Consider the following 16,675-nt stretch of genomic DNA (forward strand, 5'->3'; position numbering starts at 1 on the left):
CAGACTGGTCCTTGATTATCCTGGTGGCCTTGCTGAGGCAGTGTGAAGTATAGATGGAGTCAATGGAAGGGAGGTTGGCTCGTGTGGTGGTCTGGGCTACATCCATAACTCTCTGCAATTTCTTGCAACTATGGGCTCGGCTTTGGTGCGTTCCGTTAAGGCAACGTGGATCTGCCATTTGCAGTGATCAAAACTGATCTGCACCTTAGTATAAGAAAATAACTGCAGATGCTGGTACAAATCGATTTATTCACAAAATGCTGGAGTAACTCAGCAGGTCAGGCAGCATCTCGGGAGAGAAGGAATGGGTGACGTTTCGGGTCGAAACCCTCCTTCTGCACCTTAATCTCTCCAGCTGCCTCCATATAATTTAGACCAGAAACTGAGGTCATTGGACAAGGGTTAAACTGATGTGTTACTCTGCATGCTGCATCAGTGCGAGGAGCAAACATTCCCAGTGTTCAATTCAGAGTTCAGTGGTTTGCTGTCCAATTTACAAACTCTATGATTGTGTTCAAAGTTCCTCTTAATAAATGAACTAAAATGTACATTCTGCACCATTGTAATCTAATAGAGTTATACTGGAGGCCCAGATAATGAGCATAGATGACTAACAATCAAATAGCTTCTGATGGGATTTAGATTTAGATTTCATTTGTTTGGTAGAATGAATGAGTGCAATGATAGAGTATTTCTGAATGGTGGACACCAAGATCAATCTGAAGCTTTATGATTTATAATTCCACTTTAAAAGATATGTAGAAACAAAAAACTGCAGATGATGGTTTACAAAAAAAAGACAGAAAATGACAGAAATTTTGTGCAGGTTGGAAGCATCCCTGGAGAACATGAATAGGTGACGTTTTGGGTCGGGGGCCTTCTTCAGACTAATTGTATTGACGACAGGAGGGGGAAGGCCAGAAGAGAGGAGGGGCTGGAAAAAGCCTGGCAGGTAATAGATTGAGAAGATACAGGTGAAGGGGAGTTTTGATAGGCAGATGGTAGATAGATATGCGTTGATACTGTTGATGTTTGGCTATATTTTAGCTTTCAATGTCTCATCTTGATACTCTTCATGTTTCCTCTGTTGGGAAAATCTAGATTTCGTAGTCACTGTTTAAGAATAAGGGGTCACCCATTTAAAACGGTGATCAAATGTACTTTGTTTCTGATAGAGTAATGAATCATTGGAACTGCCTTCCTCAAAGTGTGGTGGAAACAGGGTCTTTGAATACTTTTTGAGGCATTGGATCTTGCTTACTTCATGAATAAAGAGGTAAAAAATGGCAGAAATGAAAAGTTGTGGTAAAGGCTGAAACGACCATGATCTTGTGAAATGGTGGATCAACCCAGATCAGCCAAGTGGACTGTTTCTAAAACCAATTTTGTGATGTTTGTGTTCAAATAACAATGGCATTTTTGTTATGGTACAATTTGTGCTGAGGCAGCAGGAGCTTTTTCTTTCTCTTTTCTCAATATTTTTTCCAGTTTTTTGCTTTTACACTAAAATCAGTCTACTTGTTGCCTCAGTTTATGGAGTTTGTGAACTTTCAACAGTAATGGTGTTTGCTGTAAAATCATATGGCAGTCTGGGAAGATGGAACAGCGATCTCTTTTTATTTTTTAAAAAAATCAAGTACCAATTTTAATGATCTCGGTGAAGTGATTATTGGCTTGGCCATATTTCAATTAATTTACGATCATTATTGGTTTAACAGGGAGGTGAAATTTCAGAAATTATCTTTTCCTGATTTTATGGCTTGGGGAAGGGCCAAATGTGTGCCAAATTAGAGTGTTTCAACCTTCACATCCTGCAACAAGTGACAATGATAAAATGTGTGTCAGTGGCAAATGGCCTCTAGAAACTGGCATAACAGCTGGTCTGCTAACATTACTGCAGCGTCGATTTGTGTTGTGCAAGACATCCCCTATTGTTCCAGATCACAAAAATGCAAGGCAAATGCAAGCATCTATTCTACATCCTCTGAGGCCATTGAGAAGATTGGGGTGAACTGCCTTCATGAGCCACTTTATTCCTTCTGGCGCAGAAGAGACAGTCTCAGGATTTAGACCAGTGATATTGAAGGGCCAATTAAGTATTTGCGAATTTAAATGGTGTGTAACTTTGAAGGCAATCTGTAGGTGGTGCTGCTACCAAACTGCTTGGATGTTTCTGGAAAGTGCTGTGGACACGGAGAGCCTAGGCGAGTAATTACTACGCATCAGGAGTGCAAACAGGGGGCTCTGGCAGATAAGATTTTGGAGAATCCAAGTCTGAGGTCTAAGGCCCCCCTCGGTCATGGCTGACCATGGGTGATGCATCCTGCTTGTTGGCTGCTTGCTCCAAACCTCGGCTAGAGCAGCTTCGATGTGTGGTCGGATGCAAGCCTGGGCGATGTCATATGAAGGACAGGCTGTTGCCCATCCAGCACGACCCACCCTCTCCACGTCGCTGATTGATCCAAAGAAACAGCAGAGCCATTACAGTTTGGCACCAGCGCCGTCGCAGGAGCTGTCAGAACGAGGTTGTAGACAACGACAAACTGCCTTAGGGACTCTGGATTTTTCTTAAGGTTTACTCCTGGGGCCTTTTCCATGACTGGATATGGCTATAAGGCAGTGGAGGTTTTAGATCAGAGTTTTCCCTCTCCTAGATGGACTGCCTTCCCAGGCTGACGAGCCTCATCTGCCCGAGACTCGTGGGAGTGGAAGCGTTTACCTTTCCATCTATAGCACCTGCCCACTGCAGCCTTCATCCGCCTTCCCAGCCATTGTGACGCTCCACTAAAGTCAGCCATCATCCTCTGCCTGTTTCACCATTGAGGTCTTGGTTGGATTGCTCTTTGTCAGGGACCTCCCCCTCGACCTTACCACCATGGGTGACCCTACAGGTGCATAGCTCCAGGTGGCACCGCTCTCAGGATCTCAGGACCATACACGCTTCTCCACCATGGCAAGGTGACAATCCACGGAGAAGAGAGAATCCAAAGAGATATGGTAATTATATTAAGGGGAAAAAGGATAACCAGAAAGAGAATAAGGCTGCTCAGAAACCAAAGTGGTCATCTATGTGCGGAGGCATAGGAGATGGACCAGGTCCTCAATGGCGATTTTTCCTCTGTTTTATCATGGAGAAAGACATGAAGACTGAGGAACTTGGGAAAGTTAATGGTGATGTCAAGAGGACAGCCCGTTTCATTGTCAAGGAGGTGCTGGATGTTCCAAAACTTGTGAAGTTTAATAGGTCTTGTGAACCTGATCAGGTATATCCAAGAATACTAACAAGAGAAAAATTGCAGGAGCCCTGGCTCAGATATATAAATCATTGATAGTCATGGATGAGGTGCTGGAAGATTGGCCGATGTTGTGCTTCTATTTAAGAAGGACTGAAACAAAAAACCTGACAACTATAGACCAGTAATACCAACATCTGTGGTATGTCACTGGAATCTGTTGAATCTGGAATATATTAAAGGTTCCGCATGGGAGACTACTCATGGGACCCATGGAGAGCAAGCTAACTGGATACAGAATTGTCTTAATGGTAGGAAACAGAAAGTGGTGGAAATTTGTTTTTCAGGAGGTCTGTGACTGTGTTGCACCTTAGGGATCATTGCTGTTTGTCATCTATCTCAACAATTTGGATGAGAATGTACAAGGCCTGATTACTAAGTTTGTAGGTGACACCAAAATAAGTGGCATCATATACAATAAAGATAGTTATCAAGATTTATAGTGGAATCTTGATCAGCTGGGAAAGTGGGCTGAGGAATTGCTCATGGAGTTAAATCCAGATATGTATGAGGTGTTGCCTTTTGGGAGATCAAACTAAGACAGGACCTTCGCAATGAATGTAGGCCCTGAGGTGTGTTGTACAGCAGGGGAATCTAGGAATGCAAGTACATAGTTCTATGAATGTGGTGTTGCAGGTAGATAAGATGGTAAAGAGGACTTTTGTCATGGTGGCCTGCATCAGTTTGGACATTGAGCATAGAAGATTGGATGTTACATTGCAGTTGCACACGACATTGGTGGGGCCCTACTTGGAATATTGTATTCCGTTTTGGGCACCCTACCATAAGAATGATGCCATTAAACTGGGAAGAGAACAGAAAATTACGAGGTTGGTGCCAGAATGCAAGGGTCTAAGCTACAGAGAGAGATTGGGAAGGCTAGGATTTTATTCCCTGGAACGCAGGAGGCTGAGGGGTGTTCTTATAGAAGTGTATAAAATCAAGAGGGTGTGGCGGTCCCTGGTGGTGAGCCACGCATGGTGCGAACCCTCGACTCGGTGGGGGTGGCATCACGGAAGTTAGAATGGGGAGGAGTGGCAGTTGGTAGTGGAGTTCCAGGAAAGGTTGAACTGGTTGGGGGTTTGGGGAGCTGCCGGGTGCTTGAGTAATAAAGGAATAAAGGAAACTTTGCTTGACACGTGTCCCACTTCATTGGTTTTGCTTGACCTCGTGTCCCGCTTCATTGGTGATCCCGACAGTCCGAAATAGGTATTTTGGATCGCAATAAAGGACACCGCCAGCATTCAGCGTTTTACCGCCATCGGGGGTGGACACTTGTTCTGGGAAGCGGGGCCCTCGTTAACTGCTGCGAATGGCAGCACAATACGAACTTACGGCGGCCGCACCATTCTGCTTATCTTTGGCTCTTGCCACTTCACCTGGCCTTTCACCGTTGCAGACGTGACCCTGCCCTTGCTGGGCGCCGATTTCCTGTGGGCGCAATCACTTTTAGTTGGCATGAGGGGGCAACACCTCGTCCACGCTTCCACATTGGAAGTGATCTCCTTGCGCCCTGCTGCAACCGCCATGTCAATCTCTGGTTCGCTTCAAGGGGATTAAATACCATGGATGCATAGTATTTTTCTTTGGGTAGGGGAATCAAGAACTAGAGGGCATATGATTAAGGTGAGAAGGGAAAGATTTAATTGGAACGTGAGCGACATCTTTTACTCACAGTGGGTGGTGGGTATATGGAATGGGTTGCCAGAGGAAATAGATGAGGCATGTACAATAACAACATTTAAAAGACATCCGAACATGTACATGAACAGGAAAGGTTTAGAATGATATAGGCCAAGCATGGGCAGGTGGGATTGGCCTGGATGGGGATTGGCATGAGCGCCTTGGGCTATAGCCTTTTTTCTTGCTGTACTGTATACCGTTTTGGGCACCCTACAATAAGAACGATGCCATTAAGCTGGGAAGAGAGCAGAAAATTACAAGGTTGTTGCCAGGATGTGAGGGTCTAAGCTACAGAGAGAGATTGGCCAGACTAGGATTTAATTCCTTGGAGCGCAGGAGGCTGAGGGACATTCTTATAGAAGTGTATAAATTCAAGAGGGGAATAAATAGTAGGAATGCATAGTCTTTATCTTTGGCTCGGGGAATATTTGGGTAGGGACTATGACATTTTGTAGTGAAGTTCTCTGAGAGGTGCCACGACAATTGGTGCCAACCAAGTAGAAATGTGCTTACTCCTTGTTCACATGTGCGTTAAAGTTGCTTTTTTTCTTTGCAAAAAGCAGAGATTTATTCATGGAAACCTATGCGCTTGTGGAAATGGGTGGTGTTTTCTGATATGTTTCTGGACCTCTGAAGAATAAAATCGTATTCAGAGTTTTGATTTAACCTTTACATGAGTGCAGTTGACCAGCTAAAAGCTTATGATAGTTAGCAAATAAAAATAAACAGCAGTTCGCATGTGAATTTTACTAAATAATGGATTAAAATGTTATTGGAACAACTCTATAATTGTTGATGATCCTGGATGAAAGAAGCTTTGCATGATGGAGTTTGTCCTACCGCTGGCTTTGAATGCCTTGAGGATGGCCAATTCTGGGTCCTTCAATATGCTAAAATATGAACAGAAGTGACACCCTTAAAATATTTATTTTATAATACACCTGTACCCATTGCTGATCTTATAAAATCAAATGATTACATGTGGCTTTAATAGTGAAGCCACTTACTGCATTCGATACATTTAATACAACAATTCTTATCGGTGTCTGCTACTGCCTCAATGAGATACAAACAATCAATCCTTCAAGCTTTAGCAGAAAATAAATCTGCCAAGGAAAGGCAGCCATCAAATGCTTAACGATAAAACTGAAGGTTAAAAGTGAAAACATTGTTCTTAACTGTTATCAATCACAAATACAAATCTGACAAATCTATATAAAGTATGCATTATTTATATATAGATGCTATTTAATATAACTTAATGAAATAATGCTTTCCATCATTGTTGTTCCTGTATCAATCATCTTCTCTTTGTCTCTCCAATACTCATCCATCTTTGTCTCTTACACCCTCTCTCGGTGTCTGTCTCCATTTCTATCTGTCCAAGTTTGTGTTCTATCTCTCTGTATGTATCTCCTTTTCCGTCTTCATCTTTTTCCTCATCCCTCCTTGTCCTTTACTTGGTCTGATTACCAGACATTTTGGCTGCAAAGTCATTTTTAGCAGTGTCATAAGTGCAGATTTGGTTCCAGTCCTGGTCATGAATAGGGAATGCACATTATAAGTGTACATTATTCAGTAAATTGTGCATTGTGTTCATTACAAGCACACTCTGGAGGTTTGCACAGCAGGCAGTTAGCAAAGTCGATCCCTATGAAATGCTGATTCCAAACGAACCTTGCCAAATTGGATCATGATGATGCAGCTAATTCTGTATGTTACTTGGTCATCACAAAATTGATCCAAAAACAAAAGCCTGCAGGAGCTGGAAATTTAAAATAAAAACAGAAAATGCTGGAAATACTCAGCAAAATAGGCATCAACTCTCGAGAGATAAACAGAATTAACATTTCAGTCCTCTTGATAAAGAATCATTGACCTGAATCATTTTCCATTTCTCACTCTATAATTGCATGGAATCTAGGATAGAGAAATGGCTTCATGGAAGGAAGCAAATGTAAATGGTAATGGAAGGATATTTTTCAGATTGGAACCCTGTGACTATTGGTGTGCCTCAGGGATCGGTCCTGGGCCCATTGTTGTTTGTGGTGTACATCAACGACTCAAATGAAAATGTACAAGGCAGATTTAGTAAGTTTGCAGATGACACGAAAGTGGGTGGTATTGTAGATAGTGAAGATGGTTATTAAAAATTACAGCATGATCTTGATCAGTTGGGCAAGTGGGCTGAGGAATGGAGATTAATGCAGACAAGTGTGAGGTGTTGCATCTTGGGGAGTCAAATAAGTGGAGGAACTGCACAGTGAATGGCTGTGCCCTGGGTAGTGATGCAGAGCAGAGGGATCTTGAAGTACACGAACATAGTTCCATGAAAGTGGCATTACAGATAAATAGGGTGGTTAAGAAGTTTAGTTTAATTTAGAGATACAGCACGGAAACAGGTCCTTTGGTACCGAGTCCACGCTGACCAGGGATCCCCGGACATTAATACTATCTACAAACACTAGGAACAATATACAATTATACCAAGCCAATTAACCTACAAACCGGAGATCCTGGAGAAAACCCACGCAGGTCACAGGGAGAACATACAAACTCCATATAAACAGCACCCGTAGTCAGGATAAAATCTGGGTTCATGGCACTGTAAGGCAGCAAATCTATCGCTGCGCCACCGTGTCATTCCTTTTGGTATATTGGCCTTCATCAGTCAGGATTTTGAGTATCAAGATTGGAATGTTATGTTATTATTGTACAAGACGTTGGTGAGGTCGCACTTGGAGTATTGTGTTCAGTTTTGGTCAGTAGGCCATTCAGCCCTTCGAGCCAGCACTGCCATTCAATGTGATCATGGCTGATCATTCACAATCAGTACCCCGTTCCTGCCTTCGCCCCATATCCCTTGATTCCGCTATCTTTAAGAGTTCTATCTAGCTCTCTCTTGAAAGCATCCAGAGAATTGGCCTCCACTGCCTTCTGAGGCAGAGAATTCCACAGATTTACAACTCTCTGACTGAAAAAGATTTTCCTCATCTCCGTTCTAAATGGCCTACCCCTTATTCTTAAACTGTGGCCCCTGGTTCTGGACTCCCCCAACACTGGGAACATGTTTCCTGCCTCTAACATGTCCAAGCCCTTAATAATCTTATATGTTTCGATAAGATCCCCTCTCATCCTTCTAAATTCCAGTGTATACAGGCCTAGTCGCTCCAGTCTTTCAACATACGACAGTCCCGTCATTCCGGGAATTAACCTGATGAACCTGCGCTGCACGCCTTCAATAGCAAGAATGTCCTTCCTCAAATTTGGAGACCAAAACTGCACACAGTACTCCAGGTGCGGTCTCACTAGGGTCCTGTACAACTGCAGAAGGATCTCTTTGCTCCTATACTCAACTCCTCTTGTCATAAAGGCCAACATCCCATTAGCTTTCTTCACTGCCTGCTGTGCTTGCATGCTAACTTTAAGTGACTGATGAACAAGGACACCCAGATCTCTTTGTACTTCCCCATTTCCGAACTTGACACCATTCAGATAATAATCTGCCTTCCTGTTCTGACCACCAAAGTGGTTAACCTCACACTTATCTACATTAAACTGCATCTGCCATGCATCTGCCCACTCACACAACCTGTCCAAGTCACTCTGCATCCTCATAGCATCCTCCTCACAGTTCACGCTGCCACCCAGCTTTGTATCATCCGCAAATTTGTTAATGTTACTTTTAATCCCTTCATCTAAGTCATACAGCGTGGAAACAGGTCCTTTGGCCCAACTTACCAACACACTGACCAACATGTCCCATCAACACTCATCCCACCTGCATGTGTGTGACCCATATCCTTCTAAGCATATCTTATCCAAAGCATATCCTTCGAAGCATATCTGTCCAAATGTTTCTTAAACGTTGTGATAGTACCTGCCTAAGCTAAATCTCTTTTTTCCTTTCTTTCTTCCCTCATCCCTTTACCTTTGCTTGTCTCCTTCAATGGCTATCATTATCTCTGCTTCGGTCTATCTCTGTCCATCATTGTTCTTTCTGTATCCTCTCCTGTTCTTTTCTATCACCCTCTCTCCTTCTCTCTCCCTTTCATTTAGTAATTCTCTGCTCTGTATGCCTTACTATTCAACATCTCATCTCTCCCTTGTTCGTTTTCTCTCTTTCTCTCTTTCTCTCTTTCTCTCTCTCTTTCTCTCTCTCTCTCTCTCTCTCTCTCTCTCTCTCTCTCTCTCTCTCTCTCTCTCTCTCTCTCTCTCTCTCTCTCTCTCTCTCTCTCTCTCTCTCTCTCTCTCTCTCTCTCTCTCTCTCTCTCTCTCTCTCTCTCTCTCTCTCTCTCCCTCTCTCCCTCTCTCCCTCTCTCCCTCTCTCCCTCTCTCCCTCTCTCTCCCTCTCTCTCTCTGTCTCTCTCTGTCTCTCTTCCATTTCTATTGTTGACTTCCTTCTCCATCATTATATGTCGATAACTTTTTCTCTGTCCATTCTTTTATTTTTCTTTCTCTTCCATTCCTTTCCACTCAGTCTCCAGCTGAAATATTGACTATCTCTTTTGAATAAATATGCCTTTTATTTCTCCGTACTGTGCTTCATTATAAATATATAAAACTCCTGGGAACGTAGAACACAGGGCCAATTAAAAATGATGAGTTTTTCTTTAAATATTGACCTTTCAGAAGCCATTATTATATATCTTTTGGGATAAAACATTTGGAAGCCACCAAAATCAGCTGATTTTATATTTTGCATAAGCTACATAATTCAATTAGATTGTACTGCACATTGTAACAATTCTACTGACAGGGTGTCATAACATATAAAAAAAATCACTGAACCTTCTGAAGGAATTCCCAATAGAAAATCTATTTTTGCTTTCCTACTAAAAAAAAGGTTTGCTCTAGCTAACTGCTTCTACAACAACTTTCCAGCCTTGTGCTGTGGAAGGAAGGAAGAACGACTGGCAAGAAGCTCAGTAAAATTAAAATCAATTTGAATTGGAAAGATTCTGAATAAAAATCAAGTCCCCAAGGCTGAAGATCTGAAATAAAAACAGAAAATGCTGAAAACATGCATCAAGTTAGGCAGCGTCTCTGGAGAGAGAAGCAGATCTAACATTTCAGATCAATCTCTTGCAAAAGCAAGTTTGCACTTGATTTATTTGACACCCTGCACAATTATTTTACACAAAGGTAAAAAAAAACGAAGTGTGAAGTCAGGCACAAAAAGGTTCTTCGACCAGAACTATTAACTCACTCTTTTCACAGATGCTGCCCAACCTGCTGAGTTCCAGCATTTTTTGTTTCTGTCCAGGGAGAAAAATTATACCTGTTAGAATCATATCCAGAACAAAATAAATTGGCTGTGGCTGCCCAAGGCTAAATATCACTGCTTTGCTCTGCATGTGTTTCTTCAATGTTCTAGGCTTCAATAACCATCTTTCCTCTGTCAGAAGTTCTGAAGAGTGGGATGTTCAAGGATGACTGTGCAGTGTTGACTTTATTTCATAGTTACTTAGCTAATGAACAAGTTGAGTCCAGAAGCAGCAAGATTTGGACAAATTCTGGCATGGGTTAATGTGACAAATAGTATGCATGCCAGATAAGTGCAATGCAATAAGTACCTCCAGAGAGAGAAACAGATAGATCTGAAATGTAATATTCCAACACATCATAATGCAAATATGCATAAATTGAATTTGAATGATCATTGCTAAATTTGTAAATGGGAAATCGTGTTTTCTCATCAGCATCCATAAGAAATTACAGACTGAAATTTAAATTTGCAGGTGATGAAAATTTAAAAAATGACACTGGAAATTCAAAATCTAAGCAGCTAGTTGTGGTTTGTTTCATAGTTTCAATTTATTTTAAATAGCGTTTTCAGTTGATTGTATCTTTTTATTTGTAGGATATTCTAAGATTTTTTTTCATTTCCTTTTTAATTGTTTCCAAAACTAATAAAAGTTAGTCCACGTGGGCAAAAGGGGTGTGATGAGACAGAAGGCCTGTTTCTGTACCATGCAACTCCATGACTGTATGACATTTAAGTACATAAGGAGCTGGCAAAGCTGGGGCAGGCCTTTGCTTTCTGTCGGGGGACTTTCAGGTTCGTTGTGTTAAGGAACCTGCCCTTGCTCAAGCACTGGTTGCTGGGTTCAAGGATGGTTGGTGCCCACTGGCAGGCCTTCTTCATCTGATATTGGTGAGTGGTAGGTCTCGTAAAAGCAGCTCAAGTCCCATACACGCAGAGGTCATTTCTTCACTCCCCCATCAAAAGGCTCCACAAGCACTGCAGAAACTTGAGCTACATCTTCCATTGGAAGGTGCTCATTATTAGGCAGCTCATCCATATTGAAAAAGAAACAAAGGAAGCCATTTTTATTCATATGCATGTAGTTTTGCCATAACTCATGCTTCCCTAACGTAAATTGGATATAACGCAGATGAAAAATTAGGGAACACTGTTTGTATTACGTGGCCCCAGTTAGATAAAATTTGTAGTTTAGAGATACAGCTTAGAAACTAACTGGGTCAGTTTTACCGAGGCCAATTAACTGACAAAACCACACGTCTTAGGGGGTATGGGGAGAAGGCAGGAACGGGGTACTGATTGAGAATGATCAGCCATAATCACATTGAATGGCGGTGCTGGCTCGAAGGGCCGAATGGCCGAATGGCCTCCTTCTGCACCTATTGTCTATTGTCTTTGGGAAGAAACCGGAGCACCCGGAGGAAATCCATGCGATTACAAAGAGAACATGCAAACTCCACACACGGCCCGAGCCCAAGCACTGATTCCTGCCACTGATTCTCACCAACCACAGTGGGGGTCATTTATTCCTACTCTTTGTTTACTATCTGTTAGCACATTCTCAATCCACACCAGACTATTACACCCATTCAATTTGCTACCATTTCATTCCCTGAACACCTGTGAAGGACCTGATTGAAACACTTTTGAAAAACTAAGGGTGCCACATCAACTTGTTTGCTCTTGTGGGTACATCTTTAGAGAATCTCAATAGATTAGTCAATTATGAATACCTTTCTTTATGTTTATGTTGACTCTTTTTAATTGTATAATTACTGTATTTTCTATGTGTCTTGAGGTAGCCTCGTTTATTATAGATTCCAGAAATTTCCCAGCTGCCAATGAAAGTTTAACAGCTCTGTACTTCACTAATCTCTCCCTCCTATTTTTTAAAATATCGGGTACATATTTTTTAGCGCTTAGGCTGCAGGGGAACCATTCCAGAATCTTTAGAAGATAATAACTGGGGCATCATCCATCTCCTTTCTCACCTCATTCCAAGTTCTGGATCATTGGGATTTGGCAGATTTAGGACTCTTTAGCTACGTGCAGCAGAAAATTCAGCCTTTCATTGAAAAGTGACGTTCAGATCTAACACACTACCCTAAAGAAATAAACCTCTGTAGTTCTCTCATTGATGTTGTATTTTCTTCTAGGAGTGCAGTTCCGACCCTTGTTTAAATGGAGGAGCATGTCAGGATTTAGTTGGTGCCTATACCTGCACGTGTTTGGATGGATACAGTGGCAAGAACTGCCAAACAGACCTTGACGTCTGTAAAGAAAATGTTCTGAACTTCACCCGCTGTCTCAACGGGGGAATATGCATTGATGGACCAGGCACAAATTTCAGTTGCTGGTAAGTGAAACTGCAATCTTGTAACTTTTTGTAATGCTTTCTAAACCAATTATTTATTTTAAATCAATTTAGTGGAGGTAGAGTTAGTAGGCTGGGGTGAAGGGGCAAATTTGGGAGGAAATTAAGCTGGTGGAGCCACTGCCTCACAGCTCTAGTTTGATCCTCCCCTTCGATGCTGTCTTTTGAGTTTACATGTTCTCTCTGTAACTGTGTGTCTTGGTGCTCAGGTTTCCTCACACATTGCATAGACATGTGGGTTGGCCACTGTAAATTGTTCCTGGAGTTTAGGTGAGCAGTGTAACAAGGAGAGCATAAAATGGGATTAGTGTAATTATGTGCTTGATGGTTAGCACGGATGCAGTGGGCTAAGTGGCTATTTCCACGTTGTATACTCTTGCTTTGTCTTTGACTAAGACTTTGATGAGACCAAATCTGAAATACAGTGTGGAGATTAAATCTTTAAACAAAATCATTGCTCTCTTGAAGCTGCATGGAGAATCAGATTGGCCCACTAATTCAGAAGAATAAAAGATGATTTAATGAAACACAAAGCCTTCATCAGTCACAATATTGTATAGAAGTTAGGAAGTCATGTTGCAGTTGTATAAGACATTAGTGAGACTGCATTTAGAATATTGTGTTCAGTTCTAGGCACCATGTTATAGGAAAGATATTGTCAAACTTGAAAGGGTTCAGTAAAGATTTCAATAGTCAATAGTCAATAGTCGTTTATTTGTTACATACACATAAATGTGTAGTAAAATGAAACATTACCCGCAGTTGAACAATAAGACCAATAAGATTAATCAATAAAAATGCAATAACACATACAATCACAACTAACACCAAACAAAAAGAAACATCCATCACAGTGAGTCTCCTCCAGTCCCTCCTCACTGTGATGGAAGGCCAAAATGTCTTTTTCTCTTCCCTGCCGTCTTGTCCCACGGTCAGGCTGTTGGAGTTGCCACGTCGGGGCGGTCGGGGCTCCCGATATTGAAGCCGCCGCTGGGCGGTGAAAGGTCAACGGCCTATTCCAGGCCGCGCCGGACGGTGAAAGGTCCGCGACGGGCCGACCCAAGCCCCGCGATTCGGGGCGGGCGAACACGCTGCCTCTGCCGTTGCCGGAGCTCCCGATGTCGGCCCCCACCCAGGGGTCTGCGGGCTTCCGACGTCCGACGAGGATGTTGCCAGGTCTAGAGGGAGTGACCAATAGGGAGAGATTGAGTAGGCTCGGTCTCTATTCCATAGAGCACAGGAGGATGAGGGGAGATCTTATAGAGGTATACAAAATCATGAGAGGAATAGATCAGGTAGATGCACAATCTTTTGCCCAGAGTAGCGGAAATCAAGGACCAGAGGACATAGGTTCAAGGTGAAGGGGAAAAGATTTAATAGAATCAGAATCAGAATTCAGAATTACCTTTATTTGTCATCCAAAAAAACAAGTCTTTTGGACGAGGAGTAACTTTTTTACACAAAGGGTGGTGGGTGTATGGAACAAGCTGCCAGAGGAGGTAGATGAGGTTGGGCTGGATTTAAGAAACAATTAGGCAGGTACATGGATAGGACAGATTTGGAGGGATATGGACCAAGTGCAGGCAAGTGGGACTAATGTAGCTGGGATATTGTTGGCCGTTGTGAGCGAGTTATGCCGGAGGACCTGTTTCCACACTGTATCACTCTATGACTCTATATAGGATAGATTCCCCCAGCTGGAAAACCTGAAATTAAAAGTCTCAGGTTCAGATAAAGGGTTTAGCCATTTAACATCCCTTTACTCAGGTTGTTGCAGATGTTTGGTTCGCAGTGCATTAGAGGGCTGTGGACACTCCATTGTTGAAGAACATCAGTATGGTAGAGAGTTGGTGCTAAAACCAGTGTAGAGGTGCAGCATAATGAGTAAGGTTTAGAGAAGACCTGAGGAAGAGAGTAATTGGAATTTGGAATACACCCGAGGTGATGGTAGAGGGAGATATTTTCAAAATATTTAGGAAGTATTTTTTACAAGCAATTGAATTACCAAGGCATAGAAGATATGGACATGATGGGCCAGAGTGCAAAATGTGTGCTGTATGAATCTGTGCAAGTTCGTTAGAATTATTTCTTAAAATTGAGGCACTGAACCATATCATTCTGTTAGTATAGTCATAAAATCAAAGCATTGTAAAGCACTGAAGAAGGCCATTCAGTCTATTTTGCCCATGCTAGCTCTTTGGGGGAGCTATTCAGCTTATCCCATCCCCTGCTATCTCCACATATTCCTGCATACTCCTCCCATTCAGGATATGTGGAATTCCCTTTTGAACATTGTTATAGAGCTTTGCAACTGCTGCCCACATCCTGTCAGGTGTCATATCACAGACCACAACGCAGACCACAAAAAAGTATTCTCTTCCTCTCCCCTCTCATTCTTTGTTAGCTGCGGCAAATTAATCCACTAGGTTGTTTCCAAGCTTCCAACCAGTAGAAGCAGTTTCTCCTTGTTTACTCTGTGAAAACCTTTCATCATTTGAATCTCCCTTTGAACATTCTCAACTCTTGGGAACATAGCCCGACTACTCTAGCCTCCCTTCTTGAGTAAACTGAAAATAATAATATTTTCTTTCTTACATTTATCTGTTTACTTTTTCTACATATTAGAATTATTTCTGTCATCCTGATTCCTCTGCTCCTACCATTCAATTGGGCCCTGTTTCCTGCCCTTCTTGCACTTACCAGGGTTCTGTTTTCTGTTTCCGGCAGTCTTTTTAATCCCCAAGGATTTGTTTCTCATGCTCCTTTTACCAACCAAGAATTCAGGTTCAAATTCTGACCCAGATTATTTTGTTATCATGTGTGCAGGGTGCTATAAAATTCCCAGTTTTGATCTTCAAACACGTTTTCTCTCGCAAATCCACAGACAACATTGGCGCACTGAAGGTGATTGTGAATTTCATCTTCAATGTCAGTGTTGTAAGGTAAAAAATAGTGAGGGCTAATAATTAGTAAATAGAGATGTGAATTGTGCTAATGTGGTGACAGGAAACCACCGACAAAGCCTAAATGTAAAGACATGGAATGGAGCCGTGACGACACCCAAGTTTCAGGGACTTAATTGATTATGGATTATGGATTATAGAGTATACCTCTCATTGTAACAGAAAATTGAGTCTACTGTTTATGAAGTTAGACTTGTGGATAATAATCTCATTCCATTTGTCACCTAATTAAGTATTTCTGAGTTCCATCATGTGTAAGACCGCGTTTTACTGTTTGTCAAGTGTCCGTGGAAGACTTTATTTTCTTGTTAGTCAAGTTTCTGTAATTAGGACCTCATTTTACTGTCATGTTTCTGAGTAATCTTGAGAATATAAAAACTATACCAAAGTCACACTTGGTAGGTTAGCTTTAGCTGGCCTCCTGATGTGTATCAGTTTAATAAATCGCCCGTTACTTCAAACACCAACTCCGCGTGGCCTTTCCATTTTGCTCCTACAGTCAGCCTTTGCTGAGAGCTGGAGCTGAGAAAGAGGAAACTGTCCACTTTTTGTCTAGGGTCTTATTATTGAACTTTGTTGTTTGCAAAACTGACTTCTGTAATGGTGCCAGGTTCCATCAAGTCTAATGTGATTTCACTACTGGTTACATCTTCCTGCCCCTACCTTTCTCTGCTTTCTGTAGAGACCACTCTCACTGCACCTATTTAGTTCAGTCCCTATTGCAAATTTGATACATCTGCTTGTTTCATACCATTGTCTCCATAATGATGCAGGCTCAGGCCAAATACCTGAATCATGTCAATGCTCCCTACTTGTAAATGGGCTACTAACTAAAGTTCTGTATTTATAAATGGGAAACTAAGGGGGACGGACAAAAGAGTGGGCATTCCTGAATTATAATCTTCAAAATGTTTTCAGAACTGAAATAGTATAAACTATTGTACACGTAAGATAGACACAAAATCCTGGAGTAACTCAGCGGGTCAGGCAGCATCTCTGGAGAAAAGGAATAGGTGACGTTTTGGGTCAAGACCCTTCTTCAAACTGAGAGTCAGGGGAGCGGGTAAACTAGAGATGTAAAAATGTACAGAACAAA

The 16,675-nt window shown here is 42.0% G+C and overlaps 1 protein-coding gene across 1 annotated transcript in view; it reads left to right on the forward strand.

Annotated features, from left to right (window-relative positions):
* Positions 1–16,675, forward strand: part of LOC144593848 (protein eyes shut homolog) — a 348,998-nt gene that overhangs the window by 94,844 nt on the left and 237,479 nt on the right. The window contains exon 8 of the mRNA XM_078399967.1: positions 12,399–12,598. Coding sequence (XP_078256093.1) covers positions 12,399–12,598 — 200 coding nt within the window. The remainder of the gene's footprint in view (positions 1–12,398; positions 12,599–16,675) is intronic.

The sequence above is a fragment of the Rhinoraja longicauda genome, chromosome 5 (assembly GCF_053455715.1).
Source record: "Rhinoraja longicauda isolate Sanriku21f chromosome 5, sRhiLon1.1, whole genome shotgun sequence".
NCBI lineage: Eukaryota > Metazoa > Chordata > Chondrichthyes > Rajiformes > Arhynchobatidae > Rhinoraja > Rhinoraja longicauda.